This window comes from Erpetoichthys calabaricus, chromosome 12 (assembly GCF_900747795.2).
Source record: "Erpetoichthys calabaricus chromosome 12, fErpCal1.3, whole genome shotgun sequence".
In the NCBI taxonomy this organism is placed as follows: domain Eukaryota; kingdom Metazoa; phylum Chordata; class Cladistia; order Polypteriformes; family Polypteridae; genus Erpetoichthys; species Erpetoichthys calabaricus.
The window spans coordinates 152,306,063-152,325,056 of record NC_041405.2 but is presented as its reverse complement, the minus strand read 5'-3'; the positions used below and the strand labels follow the sequence as shown (position 1 = coordinate 152,325,056).

The following is an 18,994-nucleotide window of genomic DNA, read 5'->3' as shown; positions in this document are numbered from 1 at the left end:
GCTATACAAAGAACACTAGAGGTGTGGGAATCTTAATTCATAAAACAATTTCATACGTAATTTCAGATGTAGTATCTGATCCAGAAGGGCAATATGTGATGGTGATGGGTAATTTATTTAATTGTAAAGTGATTTTGATAAATACCTACACACCCAATCTGGATGATATAGAGACTTCATCCAACATGTATTTGCATCCATTCCTAACTCGTAAAATTATAATGGCCGGAGACTTTAATTGTGTTTTAAATCTAGACCTGAATAGTCTTTGGCTACAGGGGTGATAACGTCTAACATTGCAAAAATAATCACAGTTTTTAATTGATCATTACTTATTAGACACAGAGAAATTTCTAAATCCATACTTAAGAGCATATTCTCCTTCTCACCAATACATCATTTTTACTCAAGAATTGGTTAATTCTTTATAGATAACAATTTCTTGCCCATAATCAAATCTTGTGAGTATGACGCTATTGTCATCTCCGACCACATTCCACTGATCATGGAGCTCACATCACTATGCCCCACATACTCATCTCGCAGCTGCCATATTAACCCCCTGTTATTAGCTGATGAGAACTGTACAGAAATTATATACAAGCAAATTGATTATTTTTTAGAGACAAGTGCATCCTCAGAGGTTTCTGCAGGAATACACTGGGAATCTCTGAAGGTATTTTTAAGAAGACAGATGATCTCGTATCTCTCCCACAAAAAAAAAAAATAAGAAACCAAGAATCTCAGAGTTAATCAGTGAAATTACCTGAATAGGACACGCCATATGCCCTGCAAGTTGGGTGTGCAATGGATGAGAAAGAAGATTTTTCGAGTGAGTTGGATAAAGTGATGAACTGCCCAAGGGACAGAAAGTGGTGATAGGAGTGGATTTCAATGGACATGTTGGTGAAGGAAACAGAGGAGACGAGGAGGTGCTGGGTAGGTATGGTGTCAAGGAGAGGAATGAAGAAGGTCAGAGGATAGTGGATTTTGCCAAAAGGATGGACATGGCTGTGGTGAATACGTATTTTAAGAAGAGGGAGGAACATAGAGTTATGTACAAGAGTGGAGGAAGATGCACACAGGTAGATTACATCCTATGCAGAAGAGTCAATCTGAAGGAGATTGAAGATTGCAAAGTGGTGGCAGGGTAAAGTGTAGTTAAGCAGCATAGGATGGTGGTCTGTAGGATAACATTGGAGATCAAGAAGAGGAACACAGTGAGGGCAGAGCCAAGGATCAAATGGTGGAAGTTGAAAAAGGAAGACTACAAGGTTGAGTTTAAGTAAAAGGTGAGACAGGCACTAGGTGGTAGTGAAGAATTACCAGACAGTTGGCATAGCAGATGTAGTAAGGGTGACAGCAAGAAGGGTGCTTGGCGTGACATCTGGACAGAGGAAGGAGGAAAAGGAAACCTGGTGGTGGAATGGGGAAGTATAGGAGAGTATACAGAGGAAGAGGATGGCAAAGAAAAAGTGGGATAGTCGGAGAGATGCAGAAAGTAGGCAAAAGTACAAGGAGATAAAGCGCAAGGTGAAGAGAGAGGTGACGAAAGCTAAAGAAAAGGCGTATGATGAGTTGTATAAGAGGTTGGACACTAAGGAGGGAGAAAAGGACCGGTGGGCTAGACAAAGGGACTTAGCTGGGAAAGATGTGCAGCAGATTAGGGTAATAAAGGATAAAGATGGAAACGTACTCACAAGTGAGGAGAATGAGAGGCTGATGAATGAAGAGAACGAGAGAGAGAAGAGGTTGGATGATGTGGAGATAGTGAATCAGAAAGTGCAACAGATTAGCAAGGAGGAAGTAAGGACAGCTATGAAGAGGATGAAGAATGGAAAAGCCATTGGTCCAGGTGACATACCTATGTAAGCATGGAGGTGTTTAGGAGAGATGGCAGTGGAGTTTTTAACCAGATTATTTAATGGAATCTTGGATTCTGAGTATATTGGGAAAAGGATTGTAAGGATAGAGCTGCCAGGCAAGAGAAAAAGAGGAAGGCCTAAGAGAAAGTTTACTGATATGGTGAGAGAGGACATGCAGGTGATGAGTATAACAGAACAAGAAGCAGAGGACAGAAAGAAATGGAAAAAGTCTCCAAATGAGGCACTTTATAGGAAAAGACGAGCTTTACAATCAGAACCCAACCTCTTGACAGTAAAATAAATGGAACAACTTACTTTTAAATTGTGACATCGTTACTATGAACACAGAGAAGTCTAATAAGAGCTTGGCTCAACAAATCCACAAGCAGGAAGTTCACAATGCAATATCAATAATCACCAAAACAGACGTAGATAAAATCATTCACCATAAAAATATAATGCACAAATTTAGAGACTACTATAAGTCTTTATATTCTACTCAGTTTAAAGAATACAAGACAGAATCTAATGGGTTTTTTAATACATTATGGATACCACAGCTAGATACTCTGTGCAGGGGAATTGGAAAAACCTCTGACACTATTCAGAATTACTAGACGCTATAAACTCACTTCAGAGTGGGAAAGCACCAGGTCCTGATGGCTACCCTGCTGGTTTTTCTGAAGAAATTTCAATTAAGTTAACTCCCCTTTTATTAACATTTGTAGAAGCCAGAGACGATATCATTTTTCCTTAAACTTTTTGCCAAGCATTAATTACCATTTTTCCTAAAAAAAAATAAGGACTTATTACAATGTGCATCATACAGACCAGTCTCATTTCTTTATAATGATGTCAATATACTCTCCAAAGTTCTAGTTAGGAGGATTGAGAAAGTGCTCCCTTCAGTAATATCAAAAGACCAAACCAGAATTATTTAAGGTAGACACTTAGCTTCCAATCTTCGACACCTGTTTAATGTAATAGATTCACTCCCAAAGTCTAACACTCTGGAGATCTTATTATCTTTGGATGCAAAAAACACATTTGATATGGCTGAATGGGACTACCTATTCACCACATTGCATGCATTTGGGTTTGGCCCGAACATATGTGCATGGATCCAGTCCAGAAGCTTCAGTTTGTATCTCAGATTACTTGAAACTAGAATGTGGTACTAGACAAGGATGCCCCCTGTCACCACTGCTGTTTGCAATTGCCATTGAGCCATTGGCTGTTCACTTTCGAAATGCACCAGAGATAAAGGGGATTTTCAATGAAGGATTGAACAGAAAATATCACTACATGCAGATGAAATGGTACTGTATATATCAGACCCGCAAAATGATGTGCCTGCAGCCCAAACTGCACTAGCAGAATTTCAAAAGATATCTGTACTCAAAATTAATTTGAACAAAAGTGTGCCTTTTCCAGCGAATTCTGCAGCAAACATTAGATTGGACACCTTCCCTTTTATCATTGCAGATCAGTTTAAATACCCAGGAGTAAACATTACAAGTAAATATAAAGCTCTTTTTCAACAAAATTTTGCTATCTGCATGGAAAAACTTAAACAACATGTGCGTAGATGCTCTACCCTCCATTTTACTTTAGATAGATAGATAGATAGATAGATAGATAGATAGATAGATAGATAGATAGATAGATAGATAGATAGATAGATAGATAGATAGATAGATAGATAGATAGATAGATAGATAGATAGATAGATAGATAGATAGATAGATAGATACTTTATTAATCCCATTAGCAGGGAGAATTAACATTGTCAAGACAAATATCCTCACAAAACATCTGTTTCTGTTTCAAAACATCCCCATATACATTAATAAGTCATTTTTTAAGAAATTAGATTCAATCATAATCTCATTTATTTGGAATTCAGAATATCTACACCTCCAAAGGGCAATCCTACAATGACCTAAACCAGAAGGTGGCATGGCTCTACCTAATTTTCAGTTTTATTACCGGGCAGCAAATATACAAGCAATACAAACCTGAACATTGACACAAATAGACGAACACACACTAGCCTGGTCAGCAATAGAAATGAAATCCTGCAGTACTTCTTTATATTCCTTTTTTTGTGCCGTAGTAAATACAAGGTATCGTCAATATGCTAACAATAATTGTCCTTCATTCACTCAGAATATGGAACCAATGTAGGAAGCACTTCAAGTTAGAGAAGCTTTTATCTGTGGCACCTTTTTCCACCTTCTCAAACTTATAGTTTTTAATGTTTGAAAAACGCATGGGATTAAATCATTGAGTGATTTGTATATAAATAATGTCTTTGCATCCTACGAACAATTATACTCCAAATTTAACTTTCTATCAACACAATTTTTCCACTACCTCCAAATTAGAAACTTTACTAAATGAAATCTGCCCAGTTTCCCTTACCTCCTACCTATTTCTTTTCCGGAAGAAACATTGATCAGTCTTGAACACTCAAACAGCATTTCTATAATATATAAAAACATTTTAAAGTCCCTTCCTTTCAAAGATCCCAGAGTACAGTGGGAAAAGGATCTCTTACTCAACATTTGAGAAACGTTGTGGAAGTCAGCCACACACAGAATTCACTCGAGCTCCATATGCACAAAGCATACTATTATTCAACTTAAAATATTTTGTTGAGCACATATGTCTCATTTAAAATTCTTCAAAATGTTTCCAGGGCAAGATCCAACCTGTGAATGTTGCAATCAAACTCAAGCCTCATCAGGCCACATGTTTTGGGTGTGTCATCATTCTGAACAAACATTTTTAACTGCCTATCAGACAGACTTGGTGTCACAATCTCCTAATCCATTAATAGTTGGGTTTGGTAGATTCCCAGCTGGGCTTAAAGTGGAGAAGGACAAACAAACTGTGATTGCCTTTACTTCACTATTAGCATGTAGACGTACCTTGCTTAAATAGAAGAATACCACCCCACCACTTTTAAGTCAGTGGGTAACTGATGTTACAGTCATATGAAAAAGTTTGGGAACCACTCTCAGCCTGCATAAAAATGTACTCTGCTTTCAACAAAAAAGATAACAATGGTATGTCTTTCCTTTCCTAGGAACATCAGAGTACTATGGTGTTTTCCAAACAAAGATTTTTAGTGAAGCAGTATTTAGTTGTATGAAATTAAATCAAATGTGAAAAACTGGCTGTGAAAAAATGTGGATCCCCTTGTCATTGTGCTGATTTGAATGCCTGTCACTGCTCAATGCTGATTACTTGCAACACCAAATTGGTTGGATGAGCTCGTTAAGCCTTGAACTTCATAGACAGGTGTGTCCAATCATGAGATCAAAAGGTATTTAAGGTGGTCAATTGCAAGTTGTGCTTCCCTTTGACTCTCCTCTGAAGAGTGACAGCATGGGATCCTCAAAGCAACTCTCAAAAGATCTGAAAACAAAGATTATTCAGTCTTATGATTTAGGGGAAGACAACAAAAAGCTATCTCAGAGGTTTAAACTGTCAGTTTCAACTGTAAGGAATGGAATCAGGAAATGGAAGGCCACAGGCACAGTTGCTGTTAAACCCAGCAGGTCTGGCAGGCCAAGAATAATACAGGAGCGGCATATGTGTAGGATTATGAGAATGGTTACAGACAACCCACAGATCACCTCCAAACACCTGCAAGAACATCTTGCTGCAGATGGTGTATCTGTACATCGTTCTACAATTCAGCTCAATTTTCACAAAGAACATCTGTATGGCAGGGTGATGAGAAAGAAGCCCTTTCTGCACTCACACCACAAACAGAGTCACTTGTTGTTTGCCAATGCTCATTTAGACAAGCCAGATTCATTTGGGAACAAGTGCTTTGGACTGATGAGACAAAAATGGAGTTATTTGGTTAGAACAAAAAGCGCTTTGCATAGCGGAAGAAGAACACGCATTCCAAGAATAACACCTGCTACCTACTGTCAAATTTGGTGGAGGTTCCATCATGCTGTGGGGCTGTGTGGCTAGTTCAGGGACTGGGGCCCTTGTTAAAGTCGAGGGTCAGATGAATTCAACCCAATATCAACAAATTCTTTAGGATAATGTTCAAGCATCAGTCACAAAGTTGAAGTTACGCAGGGGCTGGATATTCCAGCAAGACAGTGACCCAAAACACAGTTTGAAATCTACAAAGGCATTCATGCAGTGGGAGAAGTACAATGTTCTGGAATGGCTGTCACAGTCCCCTGACTTGAATATCATTGAAAATCTATGGGATGATTTGAAGCAGGGTGTCCATCAAATTGAACTGAACTGAAGATTTTGTATGAAGAATGGTCAACAATACCTCCATCCAGAATCCAGACACTCATCAAAGGCTATAGGAGGACAGCGTCTAGAGGCTGTAAATTACAAAAGGAGGCTCAACTAAGTATTGATGTCATATCTCTGTTGTGGTGCCCACATTTATGCACCTGTCTAATTTTGTTATGATGCATATTGCATATTTGTGGTTAATCCAATAAAATTAATGTCACTGCTGAAATACTACTGTTTCCATAAGGCATGTCAGATATTAAAAGGAAGTTGCTACTTTGAAAGATCAGCCAATGAAAAACAAAAATCCAAAGAAGTAAGACTCGGGGTGACATGTAATGATCTACTTTATATTTTAAACCATTGTAACCCTTGGGAAGGGTTTCTGGTGCCATCAAGTGCACTCTTAAAAAACGTTTTGTAATAGCACTTTACTGTGTGGTTCCCCATTGAAGGATTGCTTGACAGAGAACCTTTCCATTCTGGGAAGGGTTCTTTATTGGTGAAATTTGTTCTTTTGACTTTACAAAGGTTCAAAATATGCAGACAAAACAGAAATCGTTAATGTCTAGTAGGCGTCCTAGCAGGATACTAACAAATCAGGAAAACCTGAACCGAGCTTGACTTCCTGTATGCAGCAATCATGAAGGCATTGGTGTTTTACAAATATGCTATCATCTGTTTATGGCTAGTTATGGAACCTGTTAAGAATTTAAATAAATAAAGATTCTTTGTGGAACTTTCCCGCAGATGGGTCTTTTGGGACCCAAACCACTCTGCCACCTTTATTTTCAAGGGTGTGGATGAAATAACATCACGGCTGCAAAAAATCATAAATTTTTCTACACATTTTGCCATTCTGATGTAACTCATCAATATTTGTGAGTGGTGCAGAACCTCCAACGAAAAGCGGAATTGCAAAGAAAAAGCCCTAAAGTCAGTTTTAGAATGAAGTGAAATGGAACCTCTCAAATGGAGTGATAAGACAACGATGTGAATTGCTCATCAGACATTGACACAGAAAAGTGAAACTCATGCATGATATGGTACTTTATGACCGAACCGCCATGATATACCCGAATTCTGTCACATGAAGCTTCAGTGTGGTGTGATGGTAGCTGTATGACAAAACGACAAAATAATTGTGATCGAGTGCAAAGCCAAGAAGCACATTAGTCCCCTAAGCACTGTTCACAGTGTAGCAAATGTCAAGTGTTGGTGTCAGGAGAAATATGTAAGTCACTAAGGCTTACTCTATGGTAGCCTACAATAACACAAAGGGTACATTGATAGCTCGGATCAGACACTGACATTCCACCATCTCGTTTGCAAATAACAGAAACAAAATTATAGGAAATGTGCACAAAGAAACACGCTTGTATTGGGCCGATTACAACATAGGGCTATGCTTTGGTGACAGTTAAAAATAAGTCACACAAAGGACGTGCACTAAATCGACATTAGTACAGCTGTGGACACTCGACAGACCTACTGTATTGATATTGACATTTTGAGTTGAAAAAAATTATAACGTTTATGGCTCGTTTTCCCTGTGTACCACAGGGTCAGCACCATGATGAGTCCAAACAAAGCTGAACTTGTCCACCTTTAGCTAAAGAACATCAAAATAACTTTGAAATCTTTGATCATTTCTTAGCTTCCTCCTTCTCCAGCCAAGACCAAATCTAAGAGGATTGTGTTTGAGGACGAAGTGAACCACGTGGGGACGATAACCAAGCAGATTCGATTCTCAGAGGGCGGAGAAGATCCCAGAACTCTGAACCAGTCAATCCCCGCCGGATACGTGCCTAAGCCACACATTGTGCCTGACTATGTTGTGTAAGTTGAGAAAGCTTCCATTCTTCTGTCAACTTGGTTGCTTAACTAAGTTATCTGTGAGAGAGTAATGTGCTCCTTCATTCTCTGATTGTACTGAGCACCTTTACATCAGTCCAAGCATCTCTTCATTTTCTAACCAGTGCATACAGTTCAGGGTCATACTGGGGTGCGACTTACACGCATCCACTGTTCCGCTTATAGGATTGTGGGATGTGGGGGGACTGCCGGCACAAACAACAGTTGTAGCAAGTAAACATCGACGCAAGATTCAAACAGAGTGCCTATTTGTATCATCAGCACTGGCGATGGCTCCATTTGTTAATACCAGAGTAAATTTTATTTAGTGTTTCAATGCTTAGGAGGAGAAGGCACATTTCCCTATTAATACAACATATAACGTGTTAACAGAGACGCGTAATCGACCAAAACATGCAGTTAGAAAGACAATCAAAACAGCATACATCTTTACTAAACATGAATCAGCAAACACTACATTTGTGTCATTCGTTTGGCTCCTGAACTATCGTCGTATATGATGCACAGATGAATGAACACTTTCCTAATGCTTTGGAAGCGTCACTAAAACCAAAGAAGTCTTTGTTGAGGTCTTGTTACATAAATGAATGTTGTGATGTGAAATTTTGCTTACAAGGTGATAAATGTTTTGTATGTCTTTATTTGTAACTTAGACAAAGCCAATGTAATATTAGTGTTACATTATAGATAACTAGGGGGCTCCGCCCCCTGCTCACTTCGCTCGCCAACCCCTGGTGTTGGGAATGACAAAGAGCGAGATGTATGAATGAGATATAGAAAAGTGTGAAGGTGTAGATGATGCAAATAGAAAGAAAACAATAAAGTGTGTGGCACAGTGTAAAGGTTTATTGGAAAATTTCTTTGTACACGCCGTTTAAGTGTAAAAGGTAATTCCAGGTCAGAACTTGTAATGTCAATGAAGATGGTTATTGTTGTGATCAGAGTCAAGTTTGTCAGAGCTTAGAAAGAGTTGTGTCTCTCCAGGAAGTAATGGAATGACTTGGGTATTTATGTTTTCCATATTAATATTTTTTGGACATAATATAGTGCGTTGTATTAAAAGGGGCATTTGGACTAATGAGATTGCTGTTCCAAATCTGTCTGTAACTAAGTCGTCGCAGATAAAGGCTTGAGGAATTGTAATAATATCTGGGTGAAGTCCATCTGTATTGGTGAGTGTACCATCTCTCAGTTGTAATAAGCAATTGTTATGATCTGGTTCTGGACATCGTATCTTTTTTACTAACTGTATCTTTTGAAAGCAATGCCAATTGTCTGCGTATTTTAAGGTGCACTGAACAATAGCTGAGCGCATGGCATGTGGAAGAATAGCTAAGCACTGTCTAAAATCTCCTCCTAATAAAAGTACCTTTCCTCCAAAGCGAATATTATTATTCATAAACGTTTGCAGAAGTTTATGAATGGTGTTGAGTAAGTGACTGGATGCCATTGTACATTCATCAATAATTAACATTTTTGCAAGACGGATGTCACGCGCAGTGCCACTGTTAATGTTCATAGTGGATACCGATTTGTAGGATCTAATGCAGTTGATAAAGATTTCACTTTCAGGTACATCGTTAGTTAGAAGCTTTCTGTAGATATTCAGGATATGAATGTAAAGGAGGCAGTCTAATTTGACCCTTTTGACAACAACGTGTAAATGTATTACTTGTATTGCCAGTTGTTTCTTCAGGGAAGTGAACTGAATGACAATGATTGCAAATGACATTCATTAATCCGAATGAATTTTCCTGGTGTATGTTTTGCTTGTGCCGTTTGAGAGGCGCGTTGTTGTATGTGCAGTATTTGGGACGTGTTGTTTTGGAGCTGTAATCGATTTGCCTGTGCTGTGTGAGAAGCCCGTTTTAGCCTTCGCTTCCTTTAACGTATGTCTGAGACGGGAGGTGTTTCGTTTTGAATCCGTGCCTGTTGCGATGCAGCACTTTGATTGATAGATTGCGTCATGTGGATCTAGGATGTAGATTTGTGCATATTTGCGTTGTTGATTTGTTTCAGGGTGCACTGTTCCAATGCGATGCAGTATTTGTGCACATATGCGAAAGTAGTATGGGCCATTGCCTTTTGGTGGCCTGATATTTACTCCGGTAGATGCAAAAGCAAATGAACTATTGTAGGATCTAATGCAGTTCATAAAGTTTGTACTTTTAGGTACATCGTTAGTTAGAAGCTTTAGTTGAGCTTTGCGTTTTTGGAGCCGAGACATTTTTTCTTCTAGAAATATTAGGGATGCACCGATACCAAAACGGGTATCTGGTATCGGCCTCGATACCACATTTTCTAAAGTACTCGTACTCGTTAAAAGTCCCCCGATACCGGGGACCGATACCACGGTCTGAGAAATGTCTATGTTTGAGCGGCGTGTAAGGAGTTAATCACAGGCGCTGAGTGCCCGCCCCCAGGCCCCGGCTGCAGCTCAGAGCGGGGAGAAGGCGAGGCGAGACATGTCAGCCGTGTGGAACTATTTCAAAGTGAATGAAGACGACAAAACAAAGGCGGACTGCAAATTGTGCTCAGCGAAATTGTCCAGAGGAGGCTCAAAAGGTAGCGCATTTAACACAAGTAATTTAATCAAGCACCTAAAATCCCAACACGACAACGAGTACAAAGAGTTTACCCACGCTTCTAAACCAACACAACCCACGCTGCAGCAAACTCTTGCAAGACGAGAGAAAATGTCCAGAGACAATCCACGTGCTGTGAAAATAACACAGGCAATTATCGAGTACATTGCATTGAGTGACCAGCCACTCTCGGAGGTAGAAAATGTGGGATTCCTGCGTCTCCTCCATGTTCTGGAGCCCAGATATGATGTCCCAAGCCGCCGCTACATGACTGACACGGAGCTGCCTAAACTACACGACTCCGTGAAAAAACATATCCACAGCCTACTGCAAGCCTCCTCTGCGTTTAGTTTCACCACGGATATTTGGACAAGCAGTGTTAGCCCCTTGTCGCTAATTAGCCTAACCTCCCAGTGGATAGACGAGAGTTTCTTGTTTTTTTTGTTAAATTATATGACTAAAGCTGTTACCTGTAAATTTAAATCATGTTTTTATTAAGTACTCGGTATCGGCGAGTACTGAAATGCAAGTACTCGTACTCGTACTCGTTTTCCAAAAAAGTGGTATCGGTGCATCCCTAAGAAATATGGATAAGTAATAAGGAGTATTGCACTCACTGTTAATATGGAGCCTTTTCTGCGGTTGAACGGTCAATAGTGCCTTATTGTAATGAGATCCACCTATGCTGCATAGTGTGAATTGTGTTTGGTCCCGTTATCCGAGCGGTATCGTTTTGTACCTGTGATCGTGAATTCATGACTTGTTTGTTCTTGAGCGTGAGAAATATGGATAAGTACTAAGGAGGATCGCACTCACTGTTAATATGGAGCCTTTTCTGCGGTTGAACGGTTAATAGTGCCTCATTGTAATGAGATCTACCTATGCTGCATATTGTGAACGTGTTGAGATGACGTATGTTTAATACGGACGGTTCATTTAGAAATGGGGCTTTGTGTGTCATTTGTTATTTATGTTACTGTGGTCGTGGGTCTGAATCGTCGTTTTTGTGTACGTTTCGTGTGCTATGTCCGTAGTCTGTCCCGTTTCGTGTCCAATGGGCTTTGTGTGGTGCTCGCGGCTTCTTTTTTTTTGTGTGCTTGTGGCTTGTTGAATCCTCCTCTTTGTGTGCGTCCCGTTTCGTGTGCAATGGGATTAAATCCTCCTCTTTGTGTGTGTGTGTGTGTAATGTGTTTTGCTCGTGCGCCGCTGTGTGCGTCGCATGCGTTTGACTCCTTTTTTCTGTGCTCACTCCTGTTTTCTGTGGTCTTGGCCGCCTCTCGCGGCGCCTCATTTCTTGGGGCGCCTGCGCAGTACGTCTTTTTGCTGCTACGGCCCATGGCCGGATGTCCCTGCGTCCATCCGGTTTAGCATTCTCGGTTAGTAATATGGATAACAGTAATTAATGGTTTGATGGTTTAAGAACTCCTTCTCTCCTTTTAGGAATGAGTATCTTTGTAATTTTATGACAGGGTTTGGTGAAGTGCCTCAAACAAGTTTGGCTAATATTTCTCTGCAGGACCCTCTCAGTCAACCCCCACAGGAAAGTCAGGCTGCCTAACTGCCAAGCTTTACCTTAACATATGGTTTGGAGGGAATGGCAGGTGTGAGGGTATTATGTGCCCCATTGGCCTGAATATGGCTGTTTGGAATTGGCTTGTATCAGAAACCTTGAAGTACCACAATGCCCTATTGGCTGTAGGGATTGGACAGGAAACCTATAAATTTGCTTGCTTTACCTCACTCTCTCTCACTTACCAAACTGATGAAAGAGCATCTCACACACCATAAACTGAAAAGGACAACACAATGAAGAGCACAGCTCAGCAGCCATATTGAGACGGGCATGCGGCCTGTTCTGAAGAAAGCTGATCACCAATGATGCCTTAACTAGAGACATTTTAAGTAACTAACAAGTCTGTGTTCCGCCTGAAACTACACATCAGCATTTATCAGGCTGTATGGTTGCCAATATTCAAATGTAACTTGCATATTGTTATTATTTATGAATATTCTCAATAATACATTATTTAAAGTGTTACTTAACTCCTGCTTGTCTTTTACTACACCTAATTGCCTGAAGTTATAGATGTAGAAGGGAAGGTGGGGAGAAGTTATAAAGTACAATACCTTACAATCAGTGGTAAGCTTGGGAGATTTGAGGAATTCTGACAAAGGCTACATATTAATAATATAAAAGGGGAAAGTTGAGTAAAATTTCACTCTACCAAGACAAAACAATGAGTAACAGGTGCATTTTTGCAGTACCTTTAACCTAAGGGCAGAGTGGTGGCTCTGAGTTAGGGATCTGCACTGGTAATCAGAAGGTTGCCGGTTCAAATCCGGTAAACGCCAGAAGTGACTCTACTTCATTGGGCCCTTGAGCAAGGCCCTTAACTTGCAACTGCTCCGTCCTGGGTATGACGTTAATCTGCATCCAGCCCAGCAAGTAGACCCTCCAACCTGCAGTGTAAAACCTGGGAGTTGATGGCAGATTTGACTCTCGAGCCACCATAAAAAAAACATTCCACCTGAACTGGTGTGGTGCTGAGGTGTCACCTGTTGCATGGCTGCACTTGGGTCTTAATCTGGGATCCAGAGTTGATTTGTCATGTGCTCCTAACCTTTAACCTAAACTAACGTGAAACAGCTACTGTATGACTGCTGGTTTCAAAACATCTGTCTGTGTGTGTATGTAAACACGATAACTTGGTCAACCAAATTTCACATACAAGTATTAGGTACAAAACAGATTTCTATCAACTTTTGAGCTGTTTCTGCTAAGCGGAAGTGGTACTTTACCTGAAACGTTTCCCCAAAAACTTTAAAAATGTGATCATTTCACATCATATTATGGTAAAGCAGCACATTCTAAGCATTTTTTGTCCCTTTGCATTTTTTCAAAAAACGACCGGTTTTCAAGATAATCAAAATTTTCCGTTTGACGTTCAAATTGTAATACGTACATATTTGAGAACATTTTTGCTTTATGTAAACAAAATTTTGTGTGCAAGTATTAACAGTAACAGATTAAGTCTTTGCAACTTTTGACCCACTTCCGCTCACTGAAAGTGGTAATTTACCTGAATCGTTTGCCAAAATAAAATTATCATGGCAATTTTTTTATTCATGCAGCTGCAGAGTCCGATTTATTCAACTTTGCTTTTATAATAATTGCTCAATATATTATTAATTTGATTTGATTTGTTCTTGATGGTTCTTTTATATACGTAATATAAAAATATAATCATTGTCTTGCGGTTTACACCTCAAACATCCATCCTCATATCTGAGTATACGAGAGAATCGAGGGGAGACCACTTCCGATTTTTTAATTTGCTGTTGACTGTTTCTGTTACTGTTTAAAATAGAATCGCTTCTTCATTCTGTCAGAGAAGACCATTTTGCCCACCATTCCCATCTAGAGCTAAAATGAGGTCTTGGAAGTACGGCACAATGCCACTTGACATCCCCTGTGTGGCCTGCCATATCTCAAAGGGAATTGGGACTGAAGCTACTGATTGACGTGTTGGTGAGGCCAGCAGGGGGCGCTTTTGTCTTTTTTCGGTTTTCTGTGTTGGTGATCTGCGCCCTCACCACCTGATGAGGGCACCATGCAGTCCCTACATTGATGGCTTGAAAGCCAGAGGTCCACATGACCTTCATCATCATCTAATTCTTCCACGTGAAGCATGAGAGCCATGAGGACTGAGTGAGGTCATTGATGTTAGGTAGAATGCCTAGAAGGGGCTGGTCGTCTTGTGGCATCCGAACCCCTGCAGATTTTGTTTTGTTTTTTCTCCACCCCTCTGGAGATTATTTTTTTTGTTTTTGTTTTTTGTCTGCCCTCCTGGCCATCGGTCCTTACTTTATTCTTTGTTACTTAGTATTGCTTAATCTTATTTTTATATTTTTTCTTTTTAAATGAAAACTCTAGAAATAAATGTTGTTGTTGTTGTTGTACCCTGTGGTCTGTGTGTGGATCCCAATGTTCCAGTGCAGTGACGAGGGGACGCTGTGCTGTAAAAATGGCACCGATCCTTCAGATGAGACCTAAAACCGAGGTCCTGACTCTCTGAGGTCATAAAAGATCCCTGGGCATCCTTGACAAAGAGTAGGGTGTATCCTGATGTCCAGGCCAGATTGCCCTCCATGGCCTGGTCAGTCTTGCCCCCTAATCATCCCCCATCACTAATCTCTCACCCCTTCACCACCTAACTGCTAATGTGTGGTGAGCATTCTGGAGCAGAAATGGCTGTCGTCACATCATCCAGGTGGGTGCTGCACATTAGAGGTGGTTGAAGTGGCTCCTCATTCACTGAAGTACTTTGAGTAGTGAGAAAAAGGCGCTATATAAATATAAAGAATTATTATTTTGCCCTGTGGTGGGCTGGCACCCTGCCCGGGGATTTGTTCCTGCCTTGCGCCCTGTGCTGGCTGGGATTGGCTCCAGTAGACCCCCGTGACCCTGTGTTAAGATATAGCAGGTAGGGTAATGACTAACTGACTGAATTATTATTATTATTATTATTATTATTATTATTATTATTACTGAGCTGAAGTGCTCACTGGCCTTTTTCCAGGTCATGTCCTGAGGGGTCTTAAATGTTACAATCTCATTTTGCTTACATGGTAATGTCATGGGTACTGGCACAGTACTGTCTTAGTACTGTCTCAGCCAGTATTTTTAGTGATAGGACCAGACAAAAGAGAAGTAAAGCAAAGATGTGCTAAAGTTCAGTAACTGGGAAGCAAAACGTATCTTTCATCAAGCTTAAGTACAAGTTAAAAACAGGAATCAAAGTAAAACAGAACAGTAGCCCCGGCAGCACCCTCTGGTGGTGCCCAAAGACCCAGACAAGGCTGCGTTTCGAGATTCCCAATTCCCATGCCACCCTGTGGATATCCTAATTGGGTTCAGCCCTGAGGAACACTGCCACCTGCTGTGTGGGGGAGTGATCAGCTCCTGGCATGCATGTTCACCCAGTCCATCCATTATGGCCTCCTGGCTGGACAAGAATTCATCCTCCATCACACTCAGGGTGCCTGTCCTTCCTCCATGGCATCTACACTGTTTTATTATTCTTTTTGAATTATTATTTTTACAGTTTTATGTAATTTCTCTGGTAGACTGTCTCTTTACATTTTTTTTAATGTTTGTTTTATTCCATGGGTGGAGCCTAAGGAGGCGGGGCCCGCCTTTATAAGTCACTCAGGAAGAGAATTGAGCATTGAGTTTGTAGTCCTTTGCAAGTGGTGCTTTGGTTCTGATTTTTCTGGGTTATTGGATTTGAACACAAAATTAACAAAAAATTAAAATTAAAAACATATTTAAATAGCAAAAAAAAATTAAAAAAGGGAAAAACTTATGTTGTACCGTAACAGAAGCAAAGCAACACTGAAGAGAAGAAAAATACTGAAATAGACTGTTTTAGATTAAAGAAACCATCTTGTTGACAGAGACTGACGACAGGGTGGCATAGAAATTATCAAAATTATTTTAGAAGAATGTTTAGTTTCCTTTATTTATTTTTATTTTTTCAAACTGATGTTCACTTGCTTAGTCCATGTGTATACGGTTAGATGAAACAGACAGGCTGCTCTGTGGTGTCCCGTCTCTAATTTGTCTCTAATACTACAAATCAAACGGCCGTGTCTTCACAGGAAGTATCCAGAAATCCGTTCTTTGTCGGACCGTGAGCAGTACAAGGCGGTCTTCAATGACCTCTATCCCGAATACAAGGCACTACACGCGGAGGTGCAAGCAACTCTAAAGAAATTCACTGAACTCGACGCCATGCTTGTGAAACTGCCACAAAAATCCAGGAATTCCCAGGTAAGCAGCAAGATGTCCCCATGTGGCAGGCTCTTCTGGCATTTCAGATGTTATGTAATTACAGTTACTAACAGATTTGTTTGCTTCAGTCTCAACCTTTTGGACTATATTTTAAATGTATAATCAAAATTCATTGTTAACCGGGAAAAATCCTTTAATTTATTGTTATACGTGATAAACACTTTGATAGCAATATAAGCATTATTAAGAGATGTTTAATTTGTAAAGACTGTGTATAGAGCCTAATTGAATACTAATTGAAGGTGGGAAAAGACAGACCACCATTACAGGACACTGCCTTCCTGTTTATCTTTTAAATGGCATTGGAGTCACGTAACTCAGTAAAAGAGAAAAGATCACAGTGACCATTATTATTAGTAGTATTTGTATTATTTCTGTTGTCATTTCTGATTTAAGTTGAAATGTTTGCACATTGCACAGATGTATAGTAGCCTTTACTGACTCTTATTAATTTAATCTTACAAATGTATTTCTTTATTTTGTTGGCTAACCTTTTACACATCTTGCAGGAATATCAGAGAGTTCAAAAAGTGGTGAAGAAGTTTAAAATAAAAAAGAATGTAAGCCAACATGAAATTTACTTATTTTGTCTCATCTTTATGTGTAAAATGCTGCAGAAATATTTTGTTGTGAAATTTGTAACTTTATTTAATCTTGTATGGATTAAATGATGTGTGTTTTGTGCATAAACACAAATTGGAAACCACAGACAGTTGTCATGTCCATATATGTTATCTGTTTCCTATATAGTGCTCAAAAGATCTTTATTTATTTATGGCACCACCTTTCATGTCCATCTCTCTGTCAATTCTGTAGTGTCCTTCATATCTGTCTTTCTTTTTGTGGCAGCATTCATAATTAGCTATATTTATATACAGTAGTACTGTTCATATCTCTCTATCAATTATATAGTGCCTTTCATATCTATGGCTCTGAGGCTAGGGATCTGCACTGGCAATCGGAAGGTTGCCGGTTCGAATCCCGTAAATGCCAAAAGGGACTCTGCTCTGTTGGGCCCTTAAGCAAGGCCCTTAACCTGCAATTGCTAAGCGCTTTGAGTAGTGAGAAAAGCGCTATATAAATGCAAAAAATTAATTATTAAATTATTATTATATACACATCTTTTAAAGTATGAAATATAATGCCATTCCTATCTATCTATCTATCTATCTATCTATCTATCTATCATATAGTGCCTTTCATATCTCTCTATCAATTATATAGTGCCTTTCATATCTATATACACATCTTTTAAAGTATGAAATTTAATGACATTCCTATCTATCTATCTATCATATAGTGCCTTTCATATCTCTCTATCAATTATATAGTGCCTTTCATATCTATTTACACATCTTTTAAAGTATGAAATATAATGCCATTCCTGTCTATCTATCTATCTATCTATCTATCTATAAATCTATCATATAGTGCCTGTCATATCTGTCTATCAATTGTATAGTGCCTTTCATATCTATTTACACATCTTTTAAAATATGAAATATAATGTCTTTCCTGTCTATCTATCTATCTATCTATCTATCTATCTATCTATCTATCTATCTATCTATCTATCTATCCATCTATCTATCATATAGTGCCTTTCATATCTATCTATCTATCTATCTAAGCCCACTTCATCCTGATCAGGGTCATGGAGGGGCAGGAGCCTAAGTGTCTTTCCCAGTATATCTCTCTATTCAATGGTGCCTTTCATTATCTACCTACGTGTGTCTAGTGTTATGTAGTCTCTTTCATATATCTGTCTGTCTTTATATGGAACCTTTCATAACAATCTCTACAAGTATTTACCAACTAGTATTTATCTATTTATTATGTAGGGCCCTTCATATCTATCCCGTATAAATCTGTATATCCATGTTATATGATGTCTTTCCTATCTATCTATCCTTATATGGCACCTTTTATAACCATCGGTATTCATAGAACACCTTTCCTATATCTTTCTATCAAGTAGCATTATATCTGTTATATAGTGCCTTTCAAATCTACCAATAGATAGACAGATATGTAGATAGTCAGACAGAACTTTATTTGTCTCCATTTATATTTCCATGATGTTATAAAGTGTCTTTATGTGTCTATCTTGATGTGTCTCTTTTCATAACAATGTATATTTATTTATATAGCACCTTTCATATTTATCTGTTATATAGAGCTTTTCATGTCTACATTTCTCTCTACCTGTGTCTTTCCTGTCTGTCTTTATATTTTTAGCAGTACCTCTAATAACCATCCATATTTACACAACACTCTTAATATTTCTTTGTATGAACTTGTGCCATTCATATCTATTATGATTTCAGTTTGTATTTCTTAATAAGCACCTTTCACATTTTTATATCTGTCAGTTACATAGTGACTTTTATATCATGTTACTTTCACGTCCACATATCTGTTAGATTTAATTCTCCAAAGCTTTACTTCTTTGTATTCTGCAGTCACTTAAATATATTTTGTCTTTACCAATTGTTGTTTTTATGTAAATTAAAGCTTGAATTTTACACATCTGA

At 39.0% G+C, this 18,994-nt stretch overlaps 1 protein-coding gene across 1 annotated transcript in view; it reads left to right on the top strand.

Annotated features, from left to right (window-relative positions):
* LOC114662872 (uncharacterized) overlaps nt 1–18,994 on the top strand; it is a 139,165-nt gene that overhangs the window by 15,218 nt on the left and 104,953 nt on the right. Inside the window, exons 3-5 of the mRNA XM_051935431.1 lie at nt 7,804–7,985; nt 16,268–16,439; nt 16,970–17,020. Of these exons, the coding sequence (XP_051791391.1) occupies nt 7,804–7,985; nt 16,268–16,439; nt 16,970–17,020 (405 nt within the window). The remainder of the gene's footprint in view (nt 1–7,803; nt 7,986–16,267; nt 16,440–16,969; nt 17,021–18,994) is intronic.